This window comes from Hylobates moloch, unplaced genomic scaffold (assembly GCF_009828535.3).
Source record: "Hylobates moloch isolate HMO894 unplaced genomic scaffold, HMol_V3 SCAFFOLD_8, whole genome shotgun sequence".
NCBI classification, from domain to species: domain Eukaryota; kingdom Metazoa; phylum Chordata; class Mammalia; order Primates; family Hylobatidae; genus Hylobates; species Hylobates moloch.
In genome coordinates, this window is record NW_026652283.1 from 107,695,107 (window position 1) to 107,720,954 (window position 25,848).

Below are 25,848 nucleotides of genomic sequence, written 5' to 3' on the forward strand. Positions count from 1 at the left end.
GTTGTTCATCTTTTTCCTGTAAATTCGCTTAAGTTCTTTGTAGATTCTGGATATTTGCTTGAGGGAGCATATATGCAGGCTTGCTACATGGATATATTGCATAATGGTGAGGTTTGAGATTCTAGTGTATCCATCGACCAAGTAGTGAACATTATATCCAAGAGGTACTTTTTCAACCCTCAGTCCCTTCTTGGCCTCCTTGTTTTTGGAGTCCCCAGTGTCTATTATCTTTATCTTTATGGTGCATTTGTATTCATTGTTTAGCTCCAAATTATAAGTGAGAACACGTTGTATTTAATTTTCTGTTTCTGAGTCATTGCACTTAGGATACTAGCCTCCAGCCCCATCATGTTGCTGTAAAAGATATGATTTTGTTATTTTTATGGCTGAATAGTTATTTCATGATCATATAGAGCACATTTTCTTTATTCAGTAATCTGTTGATGGACACCTAGGTTAATTCCATGACTTTGTTATTGTGAATAGTGCTGCAATAAACGTATGTGTGCAGGTGTCTTTTTTACATAATGACTTCTTTTCCTTTGAGTAGATAGTGAAGTAGTGGGATTAATGGGTTGAATGGTAGTTTTACCTTTACTTTTTTGAGAAGTCTCCATACTGTTTTCCATAGAGGTTGCACTAATTTACATTCCCGCCAACAGTGTATGTTTTCCATTTTTTCCATATCCATGCCAATATCTGTTGGTTTTTTGCTTTTTAATAATAGCCATTCTGACTGGTGTACGATGGTATCTCACTGTGGTTTTAATTGGCATTTCCCTGATGATTAATGATATTGAGCATTTTTTCATATGTTTTCAGGTCGCTCATATGTCCTCTTTTGAGAAGTGTCTGTTTATGTCAGTTGCTCACTTCCTATGCATTTTTTTCTTGTTGAGTTATTTGAGTTTGTTGTAGATTCTGGATGTTAGTCCTCTGTCAGAGGTATAATTTGCAAATATTTTCTCCCATTCTGTAGGTTGTCTGTTTACTCTGTTGATTATTTCTCTTGCGTTGCAAAAGCTTTTTAGTTTAAGTCCTATTTGTCCATTTTTGGTTGTGTTTCATTTGCTTTTGAGTACTTAGTTACAAATGGACCAGCCACATTGTAAGTATTCAATAGCCATATAGGACTAGTGGCTATCATATTAGACAGTACAATTCTATACCCTTTACCCCACTTCACTTTTATTTGTTTTACTAATATAAAGCTCAGCATGGGCAAATAGTTTACTCAAAACAAATCATGAAACTTTTTATTGTCAGAGATAAAGACAGAATTCAACTTACCACGTTTTACATTATATATTGATTTCTTGTCTTTTTTTCCATGTGATTATACACTTTCTGAGAGCAGGAAAATTAATGTGTTATTCACTGTTGTATCTGCAATATGTGGAATAGCATCTCACCCAAAGTAAGCACTCAAATCTTTTTTCGATGAATAGCAATCTCCTGAAGTAGCTTCAGCTTTTACTACCTCCCTTTAAAGATCAGGAAGCAGAGGTACAAGGAGGATAAGTACGTCTCCCTAAGTCACACAGCCAGTTAACGGATTTCTACCTAGGCCGGCTGCTCTTAGAGAACAAGTACTTAACCTAAGCTGTTCTGCTGAATTAAACAATATGCAAACACACTGATGAGAATGCTATATAAACTGTTACTTTAAAAAGTATTCTTATAATTTTCCCTTCTTTTAAATAATATTAAAAGAAAGAAATATTAACAGGATACACACAGGTAAATAAAATACTAACTTCAGGTTCCTTGTTACCAGCCAGAGAAAACCAATTCAGAGGTAATGTGCTTGCTCCCTTCAGGTCCCAGTAATTGCATGCTGTACTGATGTATGGGGAGGTTGACTCAGGAGTAGATTTTCCCCCACAATAAAGCACTGTTTGTCGGAGCTAAGTTTCATTATTTTGTGGGATGATTCCTTCTAAATGCATTGTAGAAGCTTGATAGACAATGATCAGTTTTTTAAAGAGCTACTGTCTGATGGATATGGGTATGTTGCATGGATACACAATTATGCTGATTGGATCAGAAAGCCTATTATTCATCAATTAAATGGTGTAAGAGGGAAATGTTTGTTTAAGTGCTCTGGATGGTAGCTGAATTTGCTGCCTGGGTTTCACTCATATGGGCCAGCTTCTACCTGACTGTATATAATGATTATGTGCTGTCAGAACACAATGAATATAATAATAACAACCAATATTTGTAGTGTGTTTTCTCTGTGACAGGTATGTAAGGGACCAGGGATTATCTCCAGCATGCTTAGGCATAAGAGTTTACTATCTCCGTTTCTTGGATAAAGTAACTGAGACATGGAGAGATTCGGTAAATTCCCCAAGGTTGACCACCTGCTAAGTGTCAGGGCTCTCTCTTAAATAATCTAATTCCTAACTCCATGTTCAAACTCTCCACCACTTCCTTTACATTTTAAACATCCTGATTAATCAATCCTCAGTATTCTCTCTACTCTCTGAAAACACTTCAGAGGAAGTACACTCTGATGGCCTTGGAGCCAAACAGAACTGAGTCCCCATCCAACTCTGACACTTAATAGTTGTAGGAAATTGGGCACAATGATTTACCCATCTGGACCTCACTTCTGTTATTTGTAAAACAGGGCTCTAATACCACTAGCACTGTTATGATGAGAATTCATATATTGGAGTTGCTTAGCACAGGGTCTACCATTTAGAAGACATGGAAATGGCAATTATCTTTATAATTACAAAGTACTTTGGGAGAATTAAATACCATTCTTATTTACACTACATCTTTTCACTGTAACAACAGGTAGCAGCAATTAAAATGACAAGGGAATGCTTTTTAAAGGAATAAAATGAAATGTGTTTATTAACTTTATATATATATATATATATAATATATATTTAACAGCACCTGCAGTATGACTAGCAAGGATAAAATTGTTATGAGGATTATAAGATCTCATACTCCTGGGCATAGCTTGATGACTGGCTGAGGTTGAGAATACATTTTCTCTATGGTGTTGTAGAGCACGGTAAGGAATATTTGACGAGTTTTATACTTTCCATTGAAGCATCTGGCATTATCTGAGGAATAGACCTGGCATTAGCTGGATGGGTTATTGGTCAGTTCCACTTAGGCTATACTATATACTGTATCCTGCAGCGATGCTTGCTTAAAATCACATGTCTGCAACGTTTGAACTAAAAAGTGCTGCACCAGGTAGCATCTTGCTGATGACACACATTTTGCAAACCAGGCTATATCCCTTGAGTATTACCATCCACTATGGATCAGCTTCACTTTCTCTCAGCTCTCGAAAATCACCTGTCTCCAGAGGCATTCAAAGATTAATTCAAAAGGGAAAAGAAAAGTAATTTCTGAAAGCTACTTTAAAAGAGAAAAATAACTCCATTACACTGCCCTTCTTGTGATGTCCTTTGGATGTCTGACTCTGCTTTTCACATTGCGCTGTTGTATTCTGGGAGGTGATAAGATGATAACACTTACAGTGATGATGGGAAATATATGTTCATTTATACACAACTCCTATGTTTCAGGCACTTTACATACCTTATATCTAATCTTCAATATAATGTTCCCATTTTACAGAGAAGTTAAATGACTTATTAAATCACAGAAACAATTTTGTGTTGGAGCTAAAATTCAACTGCAGTACTGACTCACTTTGAAAGCCAAGCTTTTGCATGCTTCCTTCTTCCCTTCCTCCCTGCTTTCATTTTCTCCCATCTCCTCTCATCTATTTTTTAAAATTCTCCTTCTTTTTGCTTGTTTGTTTTAATTAGACTCAGTGAAGTTAAATAACTGGCCTGACACTGCACAGTTAGTAAGAAGCGGATCTCAATTGGAGTCACGAGGTTGCTTAATTAAAATACATAACAAGAAGCATTCTAAGTTATGCTTAATCACTGTCACATGTTCGAACACCCAAGATTTCATCTTTTGTCTAGATGCACACAGATGAGCACTCAAGTTGCCAAGCAGGAGATTAGTTCACCATAGTTCACCATAATTCTGATTTCTCTTTGTTTTCCGAATTGTCTTTCTCTATCGAGCATGGGATGCTGCAATATCCAAGAATCTTCCCTGAGTATCCAGATCTGGCTGTGACCAGTTACTGTTCCAGAAGGCTGAGAGAAAGCAGATTCAGGCCATATTGGGCAGGAGAATCCCCTAACCTGAGCTCCTTCCACTTTTTTCTGATGCTTTTGAGTGTGTACCAGAATTGTGAGGTTTGTCCTGTGAGCCCTTCTTGCATCAGGAGGTACTCCTTAAAAGATTTTCTAGGCTGGGCGTGGTGGCTCATGCCTGTAATCCCAGCACTTTGGGAGGCCGAGGTGGGTGGATCACGAGGTCGGTGAAACCTCTCACTAAAAGTTAAAAAATTTGCCGGGTAGTGGGGGCCTGTATCCCACTACGAGGTGAGGCAGGGAATGGGTGAACCGGAGGCAGGCCTGGCATGACCGAGTCGCACCAATGTACTCACCTGGGGGAGATCCGTCTAAAAAAAAAAAAAAAGGCAATGGCACTGCTTGTATCCAGTGCCAGTAGAAGGTGAGGCAGAAAATCGTTGAACGGAGGTGAGGTGCAGTGGGCCATGATCCAGGCCACTGCACTCCCTGGTACATGGATCCTCTCAAAAAAAAAAAAAAAAAAGTTTTCTAACAGTATTAATATTTTTGCCTGGAGTTAACCCTCTTCTCTGGCTAAATGATACATCATTTTTTATTCTTTTTTAAATTCATAAAACATTTATTGGCTTTCGATTTCCATACATCTATGAAACACGTTTAAAAACCTTTAAAAATAATCAATAGGGAGATGATTCCAATATTTCTAACACCTGTTATACTTTACAAAGGACTTTTTTTTGGTTTATGAATTTTAACACGATTCCTCTTGGTATCCTATCTTTATGGATGAGAAAAATGGAAACCCAAGGAGGTCAAGCGGCACAAGTTTACACAGTGTAAAAATGGCAAAGCCATGCCAAGCTTTGGTGTTCTCATTGTAAGTTTCCTTTGCTTGAGTTTCCTTATAAAGCAGAGCCTGAGACAAGGGTCTATACTGTAAGTGTTTCATTTAAAACAAAGGAAGAATAAAAGAGTGTGGGACTGCTGGGCGCGGTGGCTCACGCTTGTAATCCCAGCACTTTGGGAGGCCGAGGTGGGCAGATCATGAGGTCAGGAGATCGAGACCACGGTGAAACTCCATCTCTACTAAAAATACAAAAAAAAAAAAAAAAAAAGAGTGTGGGACTAACAAGAGGGAAGCAAAGGTATGCCCCCAAGATGATCACTGATATGGGCAACTAGGCTCAGTAACACTGGGTTCCTCTGTGTTGCCATGGACAATAATCTCAGAAGCTTCCACTCAGACACAGAAGAAGGAAGCATTTGTCCACCAGCTCCCATTTCCCTTTGGGTGTGAGTGTCACCGTAGGATGTTAATATATCCAAATTTGCACATGTATGTGAACTCAGCTTCCATAGTTATCCCTCACTGAGGTATCAGAAAAGCTCTGGGGAAGAAAGTCGGAGATACCTTTTATACCCATTGTAGGCAGGGAGTTGTCTGGGTACAAAGTTGTCTGTGTGATGCTAGTTGCCACATATATAACTGGAAAAGATGGCAAAGAGGTTATTAGGAAGTCACAATAAATGTCCAATAAATAAATTTTCTACTTTATTTAAAATAGTGATTACCTTCAAGGAGTGAGCAGTATATTGGAGGAAGCTGACAGATGTCTGGATAATGATAATAAAATGCTGGACAGTAGCATCCCTATCGGTAGCTCAGACAAAGACATGGTTATTCTGCCTGAGAGACATGGGAATTGTGATGGCCTGAAAAACTTCACAAAGGCAACTTTTGACCTAAGCCCGAAAAAAATGTATTAGAAGAAGGGGTGGCAAAAGAATACATTCTAAGGAGAATATAGGAAGAAGAATGAAGACATGCTCTCTTTGGGAGGGATAGGTGTTCTGTGTGCTTGTGGCATTCTGCGTAGAGTGCAACAAGGGTGTCATCAGCAGCTCAAGCTGGAAAAATACACTGGCGCTAGATTGTGAAGGCACAAAGTGACCAGTGTCAAGTAGGAAGAGGAGGGTTGAGAAGCACTTAGGACATCATTGGTGAGTTTTAATGGCCAAATATGGGAGAGTTTGGGAAGCAATCAAAACTGAGAAATCAAATTATTTTGAGGTTGGACAGAACTGAGCATGATTTTAGAGAAGAGTGACTGGTGAGAGAGAAAAGCTTAACTGAGGGTAGGAAATGGATGTACTAGAAACTCCAGCAAGGTGGAAGTGTGTGAGATGGAGTCAGGAATGTAGTGGGAAAAGCTAGAAATATAAAGCCAGAAGTTTCAAATCCAGCTCCTCCACTTGCATAACAGCTGTGTGAATATGAACAAGTTCCTTAACCTCCCTAAACCTCAGGGTCTTCATCCAAAAATGTGGTTAAAAATATATGCCACCCAGAAAAGTGTTGTGAGAGGAAACAACCCAAATCTTAATTGACAGATGAACAGATAAGCAAATTATAATATATATGTGCAGTGGAATATTATTCAGCCTTAAGAAAGAATGAAATTCTGATATGTGCTACAACATGGGTGGATCTTGAAAACATTATGCTAAGTGGAGTAAGGTACAGACAGAAGTACAAATGTTATATGACTCCATGGATAGGAGATATTTAGAGTAGTCAGATTCATAGAGGCAAAGTAGAATAGTGGTTACCAGGGATTGGGGGAGGGAATAAAGGAGAGTTATTGTATAATGGGTACAGAATTTCACTTTTGGATGATGAAAACATCCTGGATTTGCACAGTGGTGGTGGCTGCATGGCAGTATGAGTGTGGTTAATACGACTACAATTTTTTAAATGGTACATTTAACATTTTTGAATGGTAAATTTTATGTTTACATGTTATCACTTAAAAAACAGTATTGTGAGAGTGAATGTGATCAGTGAATACAAATAATGCAGTTTTATAGCAATGATGATCAGAATTATCAAATAGCTAGACATAATCTCAGCGGATGTGTGATCAAAGAAAAAAGAGGGGGGTGGCTTGCCAAAGAAAGGAAATCAAGACACCTCTTCTTAGAAGACAGAAAGGAGAAAAGGATGGGCACAAATATTTGGGTCCATTTTGGGGTAGAGGGGAAGGAGATTTAAGGAGTGTCTGACAGGTGACTTGTATCTTTTGGTGAATGAATGTGGAGGTTAAGGGTGAGGTTAGGGGCATGGGGAAAGTTACAAAACTGTGGAACATCTGCTGTGGGTGGGAAAGGAAGAAGACTGGGGAAGAATAAAAAAAATTGCCAAGTAGCAGAGAGGAAGCAGCTAAGGTTGGATATGATAAATTTGTAATGAAGCCAGCGAGTGTGGCTATGTCATTTTCTCTAGCAGTACTTGGCAACACAGAAACAACCTGGAGAAACAGGCAGCTGGATTGATTTACGGTATGGCATTGGCAAGACAGTTGCGGTCAAAAGTTAAAGAGTTGAGGGAATTGAGGGTACTCATGAGAACACAATTTAATTGTTTGACCATGTGGTCCAGGCTGGAGAGGAAAGAAAGGAAAAAAGGAGGGGTTGAGAGACTGAGAAGAGACTGGGCAACATTCAGGGACCACAGATTTTAATGAGGGAAAAAGGTAGTAAACAGGGATTTCTGTCAGAGGGTAGAATGCCAGAGTTCCAAGATTTTGAAGGAGGAACAGTTTTAGATATTGATCAAGTAGGTGCACAGGGTGATGGCAAGTGAATATGGATGGCGACATGGAGCAGTGATCTCAAACTTTAACGTGCATCAGAATCATCTGAGACTTTAAAACACACATTACTAGGCCTAATATTCAGAGTTTCTGATTCCAGAGGTCTAGGGTGGAGCCAGTGAATTTGAATATCTAACACATTCCCAATTGATGTTGATGCTGCTGGCCTGGGGATCATACTCTGAGACTCACTGGAGTAGAGCCTAGAGAAAAGTGTATGGTGAGGGTGGGTCTTCAACATAGGTGCTATACAAAGTGGAAGATAAAGAAAGATGACTCTGTTTAGGTGCCAACATTGTCAAAGAACACGAGGAAATAAGCAGGTCAGAGGATGATGACTAGGAGAATGCAAAATTAAGAAGTTAAGTAGAGTGGGGCTCAGCTGGTGCTTTCTGCAAGGTTAACCTGTTGACCATCTAATCAGGACTTTACCTAGTGTTCAGACTTTGACGTGGCACTGTAGGTCTGCAGGGTCAGATAGTAGAAGGACCCCTAGGCAAGGTTGTGTCAATTACATGTGCATTCCAGATAGCTTGCAGATTTATTGCCCCTTCAAATCAATATTCTTTGAATTTTTGTTATATGCATGTATATGTGTCTATATGGATGTATATGAATATGTGTGTGTGTATGGATGTATATATGTATATATGCACACACACAAACACAACACAAACATATACAGATTTATTTCATATTAAAATTATATTTAGTGTGAACAAGAAAAATGGATTTTTTACTAAAATATGTTACGTGTATACAAATTATATACACATTTTACAGCTAGAATAAAGGATTTTTTAATAAAATGCATGCCATACATTTTAACATATTTGTTATCTTTAATTTCAGTCTGTCAGTCAAAAATATTAGTGTTTCACTTGTGCTCATTAAGAGTTGTAAAGTCTCATTCAAAATATATTTCTATATTTCTTATTGGCAACTATTTGCTACCTTTTTTTTTTTGCAATTTTTTGCCCTTCTTGGAATACATTCTCAATGTAATCTGAGAATGTTTTAGGGCAGTGATTCCCAAGGTCTCCAAATCAGTAGCATCAGTATCGCCTGGGTAATTCTTAGAACTGAAACTCTAAGGTGGTAAGGCCCAGAAATGTGTGGTAATTAGCCCTACAGGTGTTTCTGATGATGTTTGAGAATCACTGCTTTAGAGCTTCTTATATGTGGATTAACCACAGACAGTTACCTGACTGACCTCCTCCATAATCTGTGCTATTACTAAGAAGCAAGCAGGTTTTCAAAGATTGATACCTGTGAACTAAATGCATATGAAATCTAAACCTAAGTGTCTAATTACTAATGTGTAGTTGAGTCTACACAGAATTTCCAGTGACTATTGTATTTATAGCTTTTCCTCAAGTCCACTCTTTTCAAGTTGCTAAAGACACCCAATCAATCTGCAGGTTCTTTAGTGAGCATAGAAGAAAAGGGAAGTGGGTCATTTTGAGCCACAGTTCATCTAGGTATTGTAAGTTGAATCGAGCTTATGCTGCCCCGCAACAGAGCACACACCTCTTCAGTGACTGAGTATTAGTGGTCCATTAAAGCTGGTGATGCACAAGGTAAACCGCAAAATTCTTTCTCTCTGGTCCTTATTGTTATAGTACTGTATTTTATTAGAGCATAGGCAGCTTGGCTTAACTGCTCTGAGATACGACTATTCAGTCTTTAAATGGAATAGTTTTTTTTTTTTTTTTTTTTTTTTTTTTTCAATAAGGTGGGGCAGGACAGATGATTCTAAATATTTTTACATCAGAAAAATCTTTAGATGTTCAGATTGCAAGTCTCGGCCATAAGAATTATGTAAGATTTGTATATTCAGGTAATCTTTCTTTGTCACTGAGAATGTTTTCTTGGCTTATGTGTTTAACTAGATGGCAATTTTCTTGGTTAAAGACTGTCTCTCTCTACATATATTGTAGTATGTTGTTGGAAACACAAAGCACATTATAATAATTTCAGAGCATGCACATACTATTTTCAGATACCCTGTTGTGCTCTTAATTGATTTTCTAAACATATGGTATAATACAAAGCTGTTGAGTGGGAACTGAGAAATTTCTCTTTGTGTCATTTTAAAAATTATAGAACTTGGTATTTAGTTTTCATGTTGCATTCCTAGAGTTGTTAATTAAATGCATATTAGAATTTCATCAGACAGCAATAGTTTATGGAAGAATTTATGGATTTAAAAGACAGTTTATTGGATATCCATGCACTGTGGGAACAGATACATTGATAAAACCACCTAAAGGAGCTGAGATTCAGAAAGAATGTAGTTAAGCAGTAGAGACACCAAAAATAACAGTAGAGACACCAAAAATAATAGAGGTGAGTTATGGTACTGAAGTTGCCATGATGTTTAAAAAAAATTTTCTAGCCGTGCCTGTAATCCCAGCACTATGGGAGGCTAAGGTAGTAGGATCGCTTGAGCTTAGGAGCTGGAGCTTGCAGTAAGCTGTGATCGTGCTACTGCATTCCAAGCCTGGGTGACAGAGCAAGACTCTGTATAAAAAAAAAAAAACAGATTTTGTTTACATTGTCGAACTTTTCTACAATAACCATATAGCTTTATTAAGCCATTCAGCTATTCTCAAATGAAACAAATCAAAATTGTACATGATCATCATTGGTGAATCATCGGTGTTTTCTTTTTATATTTATTTCCTATGAATTTAGATCCAGCTTTTGCCTTAGTCGAAAACATATTAAAAGAATTTTTAGGGCAATAAAACTATTCTTTATGATACTGTATATTATCATTATGCATTTGTACAAACCCAGGGAATGTACAACACCAAGAGTGAGCCTTAATGTAAACCTTAATGTAAACTATGAACCTTGGGCAATAATGATATGTTGATATAGGTTCATCAGTGGTAACAAATGAACACTCTGGTGAGGTATGTTGACAATGGAAAAAGCTATACATGTGTAGGGGCCGAAGGTATATGGGAAATCTCTGTACTTTCCTGTGCAATATTGCTATGAACGTAAAACTTGTCCAAAAAATGGCCTATTAATAAAAAAATTATGAGTTATACATATTTTATTGTCTATTGCTACATAACAAACGAACTCTAAAAGCAACTGGCTTACACAATAACAATGTTATTTTTCATAATATATTTTGGGTTTGAGCACGTCCTCTGCCTATTTTATCTGGCTCATTCATATAGCAGCATTTATCTTGTGGGTCATCTGGATTACAAGGTCTAAGATGACCTCACGCATGTTTCTGGAGGTTCGTGCTGGCTGCTGACTGTGGATCCGGGTTCTCCGTTTGTATAACCTCTTACTCTCCCAGAAGCTGGTCTGGCTTCCTTACCTATTATTCTCCAGACAATATTACCAGAGAGCCAGGGCAGGAGCTGCGAGGTCTCTTAAGGCCTGGGCTCTGGAAACACATGGTTTCTCTTAAGCCACATTCCACTGGTCAAGACAAGTTGTGAGGCCAGTGATAACTCATAGGATGAGAAAATAGGCTCCCTTTCAGGATGGGAGAATCAGCAAATACTAGTGGCTGTATTTAACTTGTCCCAGGTGATGACCAAAAATATAAAGGCAAGATCCCATAGTTAACGGATAAAATGTGTTATGTGACACTTAAACCTTGAATCTATAACTAATTTCAATTTCATATTAAAATAATATTCTTTAAACTAAAAACTATTGCACATTAAGTTCTAGGTCTGCACTGACAAAACACAATAGCCACTAGCCACATGTGGCTACTGCACACTTAAAATTAGCTAGTCCAAATTGAGGTGTGCTGTATGTAAGTGCAAAATACACGCTGGTTTTCAAAGGCTTTGGACATGAAAAAGAGTGTAAAATATTTCCTTATTATTATTTGCCTGTATTTGGGTTGAATAAAATATATATTATTAAATTAATTTCACCTGTTTTTACTTTTTGTTGTGGCTACTAGGAAATTTAAAAATGCATATGTGACTCATTTCTGTGGCTCGCATTATATTGCAATAGTTCAGTATTGCTCTATACCCTGATGCTTTTCATACAGTTTCTCATAGCAACTACAAATGGTTATTTTTTTACAATTCCGTGGCTAGGGAACAAAGTACAATATTTATATCTTTTTGTACCTACGCATAATCTGTACTTGCCAAAAATAATTATAGCAACCTAAAAATCCAAACACAATAACAATTTGGTGTTATACCAGTGAAGAGATTTAGAAATGAAACATTACGATTTGAGTACACATTTGTACACTTTCCTAAAATATCTACAACTAACAAATCATCTGACATTAAAAAAAAAGGTTACTTTTAAATTTCCATTGTGCTGCTATTTCTTTTTTCTCTATTATTTATCTTTAATCATTCTTATATAGGTCACATGAAAGCCTAGACTGTTTCAATTTGCCTTTGTCTCTCATGTTTTGGGGAAGCCAGGCTGGACATCTGTGACCACCAAAGCTGCCTGCCCCTCAGTTCTCACCATCGTTCTCTTTCTCTTTTCCCGCTTCACCCATTCTCCCTGCTCTGATTGTCTCAGTTGAGGAATTATTGCCTGGGAGAATTCACCTGTCTCGCTTTCATGCTTGGCTTATTACTTTACGGTGTTTCTTGGCCAAAACCTCAAGGTAGCTAATCATTTGTACCTCCAGCGCTTCATTTCCTAAATTAGGACAGGCAGATGTATTGCTTCATACAAAGATTTTTTCAGAATTCTGGGATAATTAGGTAATGCCAATTACTAATTTCATTATTTTCTAATGGGTTTGTACTTTGTCTTTTTATGAGCCATGCTATTCAGAGCCCTTGAGATTTCGCTAGACCATTTGGTTTCAACATCCATCAGGTGAAGCGGCTCTTTGGTGCCAAGACGTCCTCTTGTTGGAGCAAGACTGTGTGTGCTGCTTGTCTGTTTGATATGTAAAGTTAATCACAGACAAAGCTCCAGAAACTCACAAGGAAAAACCAAAGAGAGATGTAGAGATTTGAATATCAAATGCTTACAAGTCTGCCAGTTCTGCTGTCTTTTATGAACTCTTAGGCTGTACCATATTGTGTTTGTTTCTCTTTGTTAAGCTTAATATTTTGGAAGTGTGCTTATGTTTCAGGCATAGGTTGAATTCTTGTCACCAAGGCAAGTGATGTTTCCAAATAGCCAGTAGCCATAAAATCTTCAGAGACACTCCTCTTGCATTTCTTGAATATTAAAGCAAATCTACTTTTCTACATTCAACGAGGAGCAATCTATTTCTCTCTTGCTGAGACAAAATAGAAACGAAATTGTTTGAAATAATAAGCCATAACACCTGTATAGGCCAGGATTTTGCAGTATTTTTTTCTTAGCGTTAAAAACGTATATTCCTTTCATCACATACAAGTTAGAAACGCTTTTGCCAATACCCACTGGATTCTTAATAAAGCTTATGGAGCCCATTGGTTTCCTTGCTAACTGCTCTAAAGCATAGCTTAAAAATTAGAATTTTCCAAATTGCCATACAAGTTTGCTGAACTAGCAAAATGCATCCTTGTCATTTATTTTCCTAAGAAGCACTCCAGTTTCACTTAAGATGAAGGCATCCCTTTGAACAAAATTAATCGTTAATTTTTTTCCAAGTAGGCTCTTAAAAATGTGACATTCTTAACTAGCTGATATGTTCAGAATAAAAATGGAAAACTCTTTGGAAATCTGTTTGCCACCCAGCTTTGCTCTGATTAATAACCCTTGCAAATGTGTGCTTATTATACCATAAACATGACCTTTATAAGAACATTAGAAAAATCAAACTATGGATATGCCATGTCAGAGACTTTTTAAATGTCAGAAAATGTAATGCTTTAAAATTAATGTGACTTTATAATACTTAACTATTGAGGGTATTTTTTGAACTTTTTATGAATTTGGGCTTATTAAAGATTTTTTAAAGGGTTCCGTTATTGAAATGGTCTGGGTTGGCTCGCAGTTGATGCTAAAGAATGTAAAGCTACTAAGAAAGAAAGAAAGAAAAAAGAAAGAAAGAAAAGAAAGAACGAAAGAAAGAACAGTTAACCATGTATGGGTTTAGTATGGTGAAGTTTGTCAAACATACGAGATATTTATTACCTTCATTTCCCAGAGCCTCTAACCAGAAGAGAGTCAGCGGTGGGAAAGTATTTTCAGTTAAAGAGAGACAATTCCTAAACATGGCACTTTATAAACTAAAGAGGCCAGGAGTAAATAGAGCATGCGTGCAAGTTGGTAGAGGAGATAGTGATGTTTGACAGTGGATATGTAACCAGTTCAACTAGGGAGCTTTAGGTCTAAAGTGCGACATATACCACACTCACAGTGTCAGAGTTCTTTTTCTGCATAATTAATCACCAGAAACTTGGTGCCTTAAAACATCACACATTTATTAGCTTATAGTTCTGTAGGTCAGAAGTCCAGCACAGATGTGGCTATGTTCTCTGTTCAGGGTATCATAGGGCTGAAATGAAGATGCTGGCTGGACTGAGTCCTCATCAGGACACTCTGGGTTAAAAACCTGTTTCTCAAATTCGTTCTTGTTAGCAGAATTTAGTTCCTATGGTTGTAGAACGAAGGTCTCAATTCCCTTGCTGTCACCCTGGCGCTACTCTTAGCTCCTAGAGGCCACCTGCATTCCTTTACATGTGGCCTCCATCTTCAGGCCAGTAGGGGCACATTGAATCCTTCTGTTGCTTCTGCAACCAGCTGGAGAATGTTCTTTGCTTTTGAACAGCTCATGTGCTTAGTTCACGCCCACCTGAACAAATCTCTTCTCTTTTTTTTTTTTTTGAGATGGAGTCTCACTCTCTCACCCAGGCTGGAGTGCAGTGGCACAATCTCGGCTTCCTGCAACCTTCGCCTCCCAGGTTCAAGCAATTCTCTTCCCTCAGCCTCCGAGTAGCTGGGACTACAGGTGCGCACCACCGTGACCGGCTAATTTTTTGTATTTTTAGTAGAGACAGTGTTTCACCGTGTTAGCCAGGATGGTCTCGATCTCCTGACCTTGTGATCCACCCAACTCAGCCTCCAAAAGTGCTGGGATTACAAATGAATCTCTTCTTTTTGAAGTCAACTGTATCATGTCGCATAACCTAATCACAAAAGTAATATCCACAAAATTAATAGTCCTACAGATGATGTAGGGTGTGTACAGCCGGAAGCAGGAGATCTTGGGGGTTGTGATAGAATTCTGCTAAATGTGCATAGAGACACACATCCTTACCTGGACTTTCGGTTTATCATTTGTGTTCTCTGGCCTCAGTGTTTTCAATTTGTGGATCCTATACCAATAGCATCAGCATTACCTAGGAATTAGTAAGTAATGCAAATTAGCAGCTCCCACCAAGAAATCAAAACTCGAAGTAGGGGTAGGAAGACATCAGAAGTCTGTGTCTTTTTTTAATTTAATTTTATTATTGTATTTTACGTTTTAGGGCACATGTGCACAACGTTCAGGTTTGTTATGTATACATGTGCCATGTTGGTGTGCTGCACCCATTAACTCGTCATTTAGCATTAGGTATATCTCCTAATGCTATCCCTCCTCCCTCCCCCTAACCCACCACAGTCCCCGGTGTGTGATGTTCCCCTTCCTGTGTCCGTGTAAGCCCTCTAGGCATTTCTGACGCTCACTAAAGTTTGAGAGCCAGTGCTCTCTGGACCAGGGTCAGCTGACAACAGCTGGTGCCAGAGAACCAAATCTGGCTGGTGACTATCTTAGAAAGTAAAATCTTACTGGAACATAGGTATGCCCATTTGTTTACATACTAGCTATGGCTACTTTCACACTACAATGGCAGACTTAGCAGTTGCACTATAGAACTGATAGCTCACAGAGCCTTAAATATTAATTATCTGGCCCTTTCCCAAAAAAAAAAAAAAAAAGTTTGTCTTCTGCTGCTCAGGAAGTAGATTGCTTGATTGGTAAGGTTTCATCCAGTTCTAACTTGCTCTAATTTTGTACAGCTTCCATGTGAATCCCACAAAATTGCAATATGAGATTTAGAGGCTCATTTCCCTAAAAAAGATTAACCCTTGACTTTCATTTCTATTAAAGGACCTGAAAACGTGTCCTTTCTTCCAGACATGACTGCAACTATCCTTTCAGTCCTCTGATGGCTTTTTCTGTCTTAAGTGGAAATGAAGAACATCTGTTCACCGTTCTTTCTATGTTAGTTTTTAAATATTTGAAGGCAATTAAGTCACTCCGAGTCTCTTCTCTTCATAAACATGTTGCCAATACCTTTAGCTTTCCCCTTATTCTTACTTGCGTGTCCTTTAATCATGTCTGTCTCTCTGCTTTGGCTATTTTCCGGGTTGTGTGCATCTTTCATAAGTCATTAGATTTTCAACATACTTAGCCAATCTTTCTGGCTTCTAACTTAAAAGGACAAAGCTAAACTAAATACAAACCAACCTGCCAATTGTCCAAGATTCAGTTCTTCTTTATTTTGTTAGATTTCTATGTAATTATGCATCTTCCAACCATATCTTTGCTTGTAATCCATCGAATGTGACTTACGTCCTTTACATTACTATTTTTTCCTCCAAAATTGGTCCAACAGTTAGACTTACTGTGGTTGATTCTCACTTTCTGAGTCTGGCCTCAATGATGTCAAACATTTGTCATGATGGTTTTCACTGTTATCTGATATTTTTCATTGGCTGACCAGTTCATTAAACATACTCCAGGTATCCAACTTTCATTTTACATTTGTTTTCCCATTTCTTTCCATGTTTTCAATACCTGAGCCAATGGATCAGTAAATTAATCAATCAATGAAATCTTTGCCTTCTCTTTCCCTCATTTCATCACATTAAGTTTGATCTACAGTCTTGATATTTTCTAATCTGTAGCACCAAAAATACGCGTGTTTTTTTGGTTGATTGTTTTATTTCCTTTTTTTTGTATTTTTTTTTTATCATTCTTAGTCTGGATTATTTTAGAAAATGTGTGTGTGTACATTTGTGTTCCAAATATATGCAGCTCTATTGTTCTGTTTCCTTTGGTTTCCCTTCTACCCACTTTAACTGTGATCTATATTTGTGCTTTTGGTAAAACAGATTTATTTGAAAGTCAGCCAGCTTTCCTAAGCTCTCCCCTTGAGGTATGCCCTGCCATTTCCTTCGGCAGATTAAAGCCTGCTTATCTGAAATATCTCATTACTGAAATAATCACTTTTAATTTACCAATTGTACAGCCTTTACCTTTCCAGAAACATAATGAATAACATAATTTGTTTCATGCCAATCAAATTTGCTTCCCATGTGCCAAAAATGTAGGGTTTATTTATTTATTTTTTTACTGATGGAATATATTCACATAGGCTTTCTGAATCTATGACTTATTTAAAACAAAAATAATTTTTTTTGTCAGAAGTCTTACCTTACCATATCGTTACATTATCAGGGAAGGACTTAAGATGTCTTTCAACAGTATAATATTCTGAAATGTGATAGGAGAGTCTGAGTTCCTTGAAACAATTCTGTTACACTCAGATCTGTAACTGGATTTACCAGTCAGTTGAGACCCAGCCCAGACTAGCTAAATGTAAATGTAGCTAAGGGCAATTCAATGGAAGACAACATTTTAAAAATACGGAAATAAAATCCAAAGCATCTCCCTGCCTTGTGGCAGCAGCCATTGAAAGGCTGTGTGTGTAACATGGTAATGTAAGGGACTGTCTGACTATGGGCTTGCCTACAAGAGTAGAGAAGAAAGGATATTTCTATGCTGAACTGTGTAGCACTTAAGATTTAGCTAGGATACTTGAAAAAAATAACCAACTAAAATTTTGGCTAGACTAATGGAATTCTTAAGCTATAGGCAAGACTGCTGTAAACAGTTATTATCAAGATTTCCCCAGTGCCAATACACTTTGGCTGGAGTAGTTGGTGAAAGCATAGCAAATAAACAAGAAAGCCACTTATAAAATTGAATGGCCATGGTTCTAGTCCATGTGATTAGTAGAACATATTACCTTTTGATAAAAAATATCCGATATTATTTGTTAAACATCACATGTGGCTCCTTGCTAAAAGAAGTGGGTTGCAAACTCTGAAAATAAGCAGGAAAGAACAAATTGTGGTCTACCAATGTCTTTTTATTACTATGTGATAATATTAGAAAATTGCACTTGTTTTTATTTGATGGTTAGGAAAGATAATTTTATTTTATTAAATAAGAGAAAATGATGATTCCAAAGGAGGAGCTGGCAAGAACAAGACTTAAAAAAAAAAGTTTTGCTTATTCTCTCACTATTGCTTTACCTTGCTTTAAAGGGCTTAATATCACATTTACTTTTATTGAAATTTACCCAATGTATTCACGAGAGTGAGCAACCAGTAAATATTGGATGAATGTTTGTGAGAAAGAATGAGTGAGCCAAGAAGTAAATCTGAGAGGAATGAAAGATGAAGGCAGCCAAGAGAGAAGAGGTGACAGAACAGGTAATGAACTGAGGACAAGCTGAAAAGGGAGGAAGTGAATTAGTGTGACTCTATTTTTCCACTGACCATAAATAATATTAAATATTTACGTTCCGGATTCCAAGTCAGCTATCATATTTTGAGTACTTACTATGTATTAGGCACTGAGAGAGTCTCTCTCATACAATATTCTGTCAGATAATGCCACACTCTTGGTTGATCACTTTCCAGTTTAAAAGACATATGCTTCTATGGGTTACCATGAGATCATTTAAGAGTGGGCATTTCCATATAGGATGACTTGGGGGTATTTTTAGTACGACTCACAGGCTGCTTCACTAACAGTTCTGTCGAGGTCAAGTAAGTCACTTGGATATAATTATTTCTCCAAACTGTTATTTTCCCCCCCTGCTAGTCTCCCTCCCTCCAAACCTCCTTCCTTCCATCCCTTCCTTTTTGTTATTTCTCTCTCTTTTCAGTATTGTTTCCTATGCCCACCACCTCACAATGAGCACGTTGAAAACAGGTACCTAATAGTATTAATGACATTAAGTATAGTTTGCCATTTTCATTTCTTCTCTCTGGATTAGCTTTCAAAGCAACAATGTCTTATTTATTCATTCACTGAAAAGTACTTGGGTGCCTATAATTTTCAAAACTCTTTCTTAGACACCATAGAAAAGAATTAAGATGATCCAGCCATGAATACTTCCCTTCAAAAGCTTAACTCAGAATCAAATTACTAGCAAACAAAATGTAAGTATCATAAGAGATATACCGATTAACGATTTAAGCAATAATGCTAATAAAATTAAATTTAATAAAATATATTCCATTATTTCATATCATTTTGATAAAAAATGAGTAAAAAAGACATTAAGAATAGTTACTATAATTTAGTATTTATTAAGTATTTCTCCCTGTAAGCCTTACAGAAATCCTGGAATTTAGCTGTTATTTTATAGAAGAAGAACCGAAATAGCTGTTAATTTCATAGAAGAAGAACCGAAATAGCTGTTAATTTCTTTTGGACATAAAAACACTGGAATTTGGATGCAGGTTTCTGATGACAAAGCCTGTGCTCTTAAGCACTTAGAATATTCTGTAGAAGTTTGCAAAAGGGAAAACTGACTATCATGCTAAGTGGATGGGGTTGGGGGGTGGGTGACAGGGCCTTTCAGCTGAACCTTGAAGGGCAGAGAGCAGTTGAACAACATAAATTTACAAAATTTTTAAAAAGTAGTTTTCTTATCTTCGCTTATAAGGAGGACATTAAATTGTATAAATAGGCAAGAAAAGGTCATAATGACATTGATAACTTGGGAAGCAAATATTTAGCACTTGGAAAGCATAATGACTTTTGAAAACTATATGCAGTACAGATCAGAATCATTCAGGAAAATGCAGGGCCAATTTCAGAAGCCGTGCTTCTTACAGAATTTCTCTCCCCTCTCAGCAGGCATTCCTCCTCAAAGAAATTTGATTAATTCTGTTTGTTCTTCATTTGGGATTAATGTCCTTTCAAAAGCACAAAATAATCTTTACAATTTAAGTCAAACAGGTCCATGAATTTGAAGGGACTAACTCCAATTCCTGAGGCTGTGATCAGAGCCCCTTCTCCAGTTTCCCTTTAGGGTTATTTGTTGTTGTGTTTTCTACAAAACGTTTGGGTTTACAGTGATTAGGTCACTCCACGAACTTCTACTGTCTAAGACATATCAATAAAGAAGAATAGCTATGAGGGAGCTGTATCTTCTCAAGGCATTCAGTCACATTGGAATCATGAGGGAATCTCAAGTAGATTTACCAGGTCAACACTGGCTGTTGCAGAATGTCCAGGAATGAAAGTCCCCCATTTACTGAGGTACAAATGTAGGTCTCCAGTTATCTTCATAACCTGGGCAAGCTTTCACAGACAAATCAGATGCCTTTCTTAGTACTCTCACTGGATTCTCTAACCAGAAGACGACTGGACACTTTGCCAAAGGTATGAGGAAACTGTCAGCATTATTCTACTGTCTGTCTTCCAAAACTTACAGAGGATTTCTGTGCATCTTTTAGCCTGATTGACGATCACTAAGAATAGAGGTTTGGGTGCCCTGATGTTGAGGGTTTGTGTCTGGGATAGCAAACTGTGATTAACTGGATTAGATACTGGTATGTTGTGTTAAGGAGGATTCTGAGGCCAACTGGAAATATAATTGATGGATAATATATGCCCTGAGTACTAGAAGGGGAGTGGTATAATGGATTCTTATACTTGGCTTATGGGGACAATACAGATAATATGATTTTTACAAAGAACGAGTATTAAAATCAATCAACCTATGTACTCATAGGTTGAATTAGCTGCTACAGAGTACTTAATTTCATAGATTCCCCAGTTTCCACAACTAAAAAACTAAATTATTAAGGACTAACAGAATTGCTGTGAAAATTAACAGCCTATGTATATATAAACTACTCAAAATTTAGAGTGGTTATTATTATTTTACTGGTTATTATTATTTGAAATTGGGACTGCTTTAAATGATTCAGTCTATATGATCCCCCACACACTAGCAGAATACAATTTCCTTACCAGAATATTTTACTCTAATTGTTAAATTAAATTTTCCTCTTAGAAATTTATTTAGGCCTGTGCTTTTCTAGACTCCCAAATTCTAAGGAATAGTAAGAACATGAGCTTCTAGTGAATTTGCAGCCAAAGAAAAATCAGATGCAATTTCTGTGGCATTCTGCATTAGTTAGTTAATTCTGGCTCAGCCTGAGTTGAGTAAAATGGATGGGAATTGGTTGTACAAGTCAAGATGTATATGTGCCTCATGCCAAGTTCCAGATTTGTATATTTAGGCTGCAATTCACAAGAGGGTGAAAACATGATGATGTCAACCAGAAAAAACCTGTGTTTTCTCATTAACCTTGGCCTCTGATCTTGGTCTTCTGGTCAGTGCTGGGATTCTCAGGGCCCAGGGACCCTCCCAAAAGCTGCCTCAGATTTAGCCTTTAATGCTCATTATCTCCACTGACATGGCCCCCAGCAATGACAAGTCCCACTGATTATTTGCCTCCTTTTCATGTTAGTTTAGCTTTAATCCTTGTGTTTTACTGCACTATTTTATGATGTCTTTTCTTTTATCATAATATAGATGTCCCTTTTGTTATGTGTTGCATTGGTGATAGCTCCTTAACCCTGATATGAGGACTTCTACCTGGGGCTATAAGCAGTTCATCGCTTTTTCTGGCTTTGTAAATCCTGTATCTGCTGCCTTCTGGCCATTTGAATGTGAAAATGTAGGTCTTTTCCTTGGAGGACATTTCTGCTCCTATCAGTTGTTCTTTCAATTTGGTGGAAATCAGGACTTGGTAGATATTTGAAAAGGGGAGAGGTATAATACAGTAAAAAAAAAAAAAAAAAAAAAAATAGATATGGGCTTTGAAATCATCCCTGTCTGGTTTCTAATTCTACCTAGCTGTACCATTTAGCAAGTGGTTTATCTCGAGTATGATGATCTTGCTAAACCTCCTTTTCTTCACCTGTAAAATGAAAATAAGGATATCTTCATTGTTTACACAAATAATGTATGTAAAGTTATCTAGCAAAGAATCTAGACCATAATATAGGCTCAAAGGGACAGGACTCCTTATAAAAATAAAATATGGTTGTGTGGATCTTCTTGCTTGCCATCATTTAATAGGCATTTTATTTCTCTTACATTTAAAGTAAATCCTTTTCGGGATTCCACAATTACTACAATTCCATTAGGAACTGATTTTACATCTTCTCCGAAGACTAAATGTTTCAGAATTAAAAGAAAATATAAAGTAAGGTTTGTTTTAAGCACAACCTGCCAGAAGAAACAATCACATTGAGGCCGAGACTAAACAGAGCTCAAGTCAGCTCCACAGGGAATGTTCTTGAGGAAATTGAAATCAGAATATCTTTTTGGTATTATAGAGTTTGTAAGAATGTTCACCAAAGCAATGGAATCCAAGAACTCACAGTTCCTAAACCTTGGAAGCTAATGGATACTGCAAATGCTAGAGATGTGCTAAATATAGGCACTTAAAACAGTGACAGTGTGGTATTCACTGTTCTTAATAAATTTTATTTAATTTGATGATGGTGACAGTGACATGCCAACAACAGTTAGACTTCCTAAGAATTTTGTGCCGTGGTCTTTATTAAATAAAATTAGATTAGAATGTGGAAAAAATCACAATGGAACATTGAGTGAAAACATTGACAATCAAGTGAATGCTCTTAGAGCTATCATCATTAATTAGAATTAGTTACGTTGAATGCAAACTTAGTTTCTATTTTGTTCTTCTAAACTATGCAGGCAAAATAAAAGGGACAACTGAACAAACAATGAATTGATACAAAAAGAATACAAATCTAATACCTATGGAAAAACACATGGTTATCTGGTAGACTCAACATATGGATAATCTACAATATACTGGATTATAAACATTATAAACTTGTGGAGGCAAGATGCTTATGAAATTGCTTCTTGAATAATCCTTTGCCTCACAAATGATTGCCTCTTAGTATATACTGATCTGACTTGCTTTGGCAAAGTTTAATTGAAACTATCTTTTTGTTTATACATTTTTTCTCTACCACCTTTCATCAAAAAAGTGGCAATCTCTGCATAAAATGTAGATATAAGAACTTACACTCTGGAAGCAGAATGTTTGTTGACAAATCCTGGCTCTACCACTCACTAACTGCATGAACTTGAGCAATTGTTTTAACCTTACTATTGCTCCATTTCTTTGTTCACTAGACTATATTAAATGATCAAAGGAGCTATCCTACAGAGAGGACCCAGTATAGTACCCAGTGTATGGAAGTAGAAATAATATTGCTTTTATGCCATGGGAATCAAGGGGAGTTGTTTAAGAGATAGCATACATTTACACCTAAAAATGAAATCCATGTTTAAGAAACTTATATAGAGGAAAAGATGTTAATAAAATAAAAAGCCTAGGACTTATTGTGTTTGGGCCATTTATTTTTCTGAAGAAAACAATAATGGGAGCTTAATTGCACTAAAAATCTTTGATAAAATGTTTCTCACCTTTTAGCAGTACACTCCAATAAACGCTGATAGTTTAATCCCCTTTTCTTTTCTAGTTCTTCAAAGAAACTGCTGGTTTGTAAATGTACACCATTGTTAATTTGGACCCAATAAAAAAATGGGTGCAAGATCTCAGCAGGCTGTGATGATTCAACTTCATGTATTCATTTGTTTGCTCACTCATTTTTCCATCCATCCATCCATCCATCCATCCATCCATCCATCCATCCATCCATCCATTTCTAAAACAATACACAAGTCACTTAATAGATACCAGGAACCTCCTAATATATAGAAGTCAAGAACAAATGGAACAGATATTCTTCTTAACAAACAGCTTCCTCATATAGGGAGACAGATACAAAGTCAAGTAAGTCTAGTAATGTTGGCTGGAAGGAAGCCTGTGCAGGCCAGAGCAGGGCACCAGGGAGTGATCTTTCTACAGAGATGTCCAGGAAATACTGAATAGAGAAACTCGTGCTTGAGCTGCATCCTGCACCAGGAATAGATGATTGGTTTTCTTTGCCATACTTTGATGTAGGTTTCAAGAGCAAGTTGGGTGCGATGTAACTTAGATAACACAAATTACATTGCTTACTGTGTTTTCAGGGGTTATAATTTACATTTTATGATTCATATTTTGGGTTCTAAATTGCTAGTTGAAATGTGACATTCCAAAAGTGAGTTTTATTAGATATTCTGGATTGAATCGGTTTCTTTCTATGCCCATAAGGCTTATTTACCCATATGTATAGTGTCCCACTCTACTTTTCCTTCCCAGTCAAAATTTTCACAATAATTGTCTCCACCGGTCTCCATTATGATACCCTCACTCATTCCTCACCCTCCTCAAAAGTGGCGTCTCTTTAATGCGACCCACATAAATGACTACACTTAAATGGCTCATAAAGGTCACCAAAAATCTCCATGACATTAAATCTACCAGACATTACCATCTTACTTGATCCTTCTGCAGCCTGAGACAATATTGACCATTCTTTCCTTTTCTAAACAGTCTCTCCCTTTTGCCCAGCCCCACTGGCACAGAGAAGTTCATGCAGGCAAGTCTCAATTAAGAGGTACAGATCATGAGTAAATAAGACCATGTAACAAGATTTTGGCATCATTTTTTTCTTTTTAAGAGTGAGATGACCAAAGCCTAGATATCATGAGTGAAATTTCCCTGAGAGACAGATGTAGTAAGGCAGGTTTAACTGCCTACATTAGCTTAATTTAAACACTTGACCACTAATGAGACTAGATTTTGACATAATTTGTTGGCAGAAATGAAAACTTTGTGATTGTACTTCCAAGGTTTATCAGGTACTAATAAACACTCATTTGCCCTATGACTGGCTCCTTTATGCATGCTTGGTTCAAAGATGTGATATCATTTTTATCTAAAGCACACATTATTCATTAGTATTTATTTAATCATTAGCTTTTTAAAAATTTTGTTTGTTCTTTGAGTATTATCATCACTGCTCACACATGAAGATTCATAGACTGCCATGGTCATCTCTAGAAATGGACGATGATTCCTTTTTGGCACGGTCCCAACAGTGTCTGGCTTCTGACAGTAACACATTCAGCTTTGAGAAAACTCCTCTCCTCAATCTAAAAAGTCGAAGGACCCAGGAGAAAGCAAGAGTTTCTCTCCCATCAGCAATTCATTTTGAAACAGACTGTATCAAGCATCTCATCTGTAAATTATTTGCTGCTTGAGAACATTGCTTTGCATTGGAGCTGTAATGTCCAATAGCACCTTCTGTGAGAATGGAAGTGTTTTATATCTGCAATGTACAATACAGAAGCCTCTAGCCCCATGTGGCTAGTGTGACTGAGAACTGAATTTTTTTTATTTTACTAATTTTAATTAATTCAAATTTAAAATAGTCACATGTGGCTGTCAATGGCCACCATATTGGACATCCCAGCATGATACCTCTTTTATTAGTTATGATTGATGGTGTGAAATTAAATTTTAAGAAATTCCTCTTGAGGGAAATTTTGTGATTTTATATTCTATATCATTGGCAGTAAACTTGAGAGGAATTTTCCAGGCAAAATCTTTTGATTTCCTATAAAGCAGGCACCTGTCCTGAATTATTCACTGTCTCCCTGACAAAGGGGCTGTAGTACAGAGGGATATTTGGGCTTAAATATTTAAAAATCCTTGCCTGATACTCCTAACATAATTTTTCTCTAGTATGTTTCAGGCACCAGAATTTGTCATCGAAGTTAGTTAAATAAGTGAGAGATCCCGTTTTTCTTCTAGTGGAGACCTTGATTCAGGATACTGGCAACTGGATAATTATCAGTGTTTTGATTTTGGTCGTGGCATTTAATGACAGTGACAGATAAAATACTATTAGTGCTTCTTTCCTAGCTTCCTTCCAAGTGTGTTGAGGTGACTTACTGGAATATTTAAATACCATAACTGAAAATGAATAAATAATTTGGACAAGGGGAAACCCAGATCACTTCCATGTGATTTCTTTCATGTGAAAAGATCGAATCACT

The 25,848-nt window shown here is 37.0% G+C and overlaps 1 protein-coding gene across 6 annotated transcripts in view; it reads left to right on the forward strand.

Annotated features, from left to right (window-relative positions):
- Nucleotides 1–25,848, forward strand: part of ZNF385D (zinc finger protein 385D) — a 971,783-nt gene that overhangs the window by 680,853 nt on the left and 265,082 nt on the right. Inside the window, exon 1 of one of the 6 annotated variants that reach the window (XM_058442415.1) lies at nt 14,550–14,723. The exons of the other annotated variants lie outside the window; for them this stretch is intronic. Within the exon in view, the coding sequence (XP_058298398.1) occupies nt 14,603–14,723 (121 nt within the window). The 5' untranslated portion in view covers nt 14,550–14,602. Of the gene's footprint in view, nt 1–14,549; nt 14,724–25,848 lie in introns of those variants that run through there. 6 annotated transcript variants of the gene reach the window in all.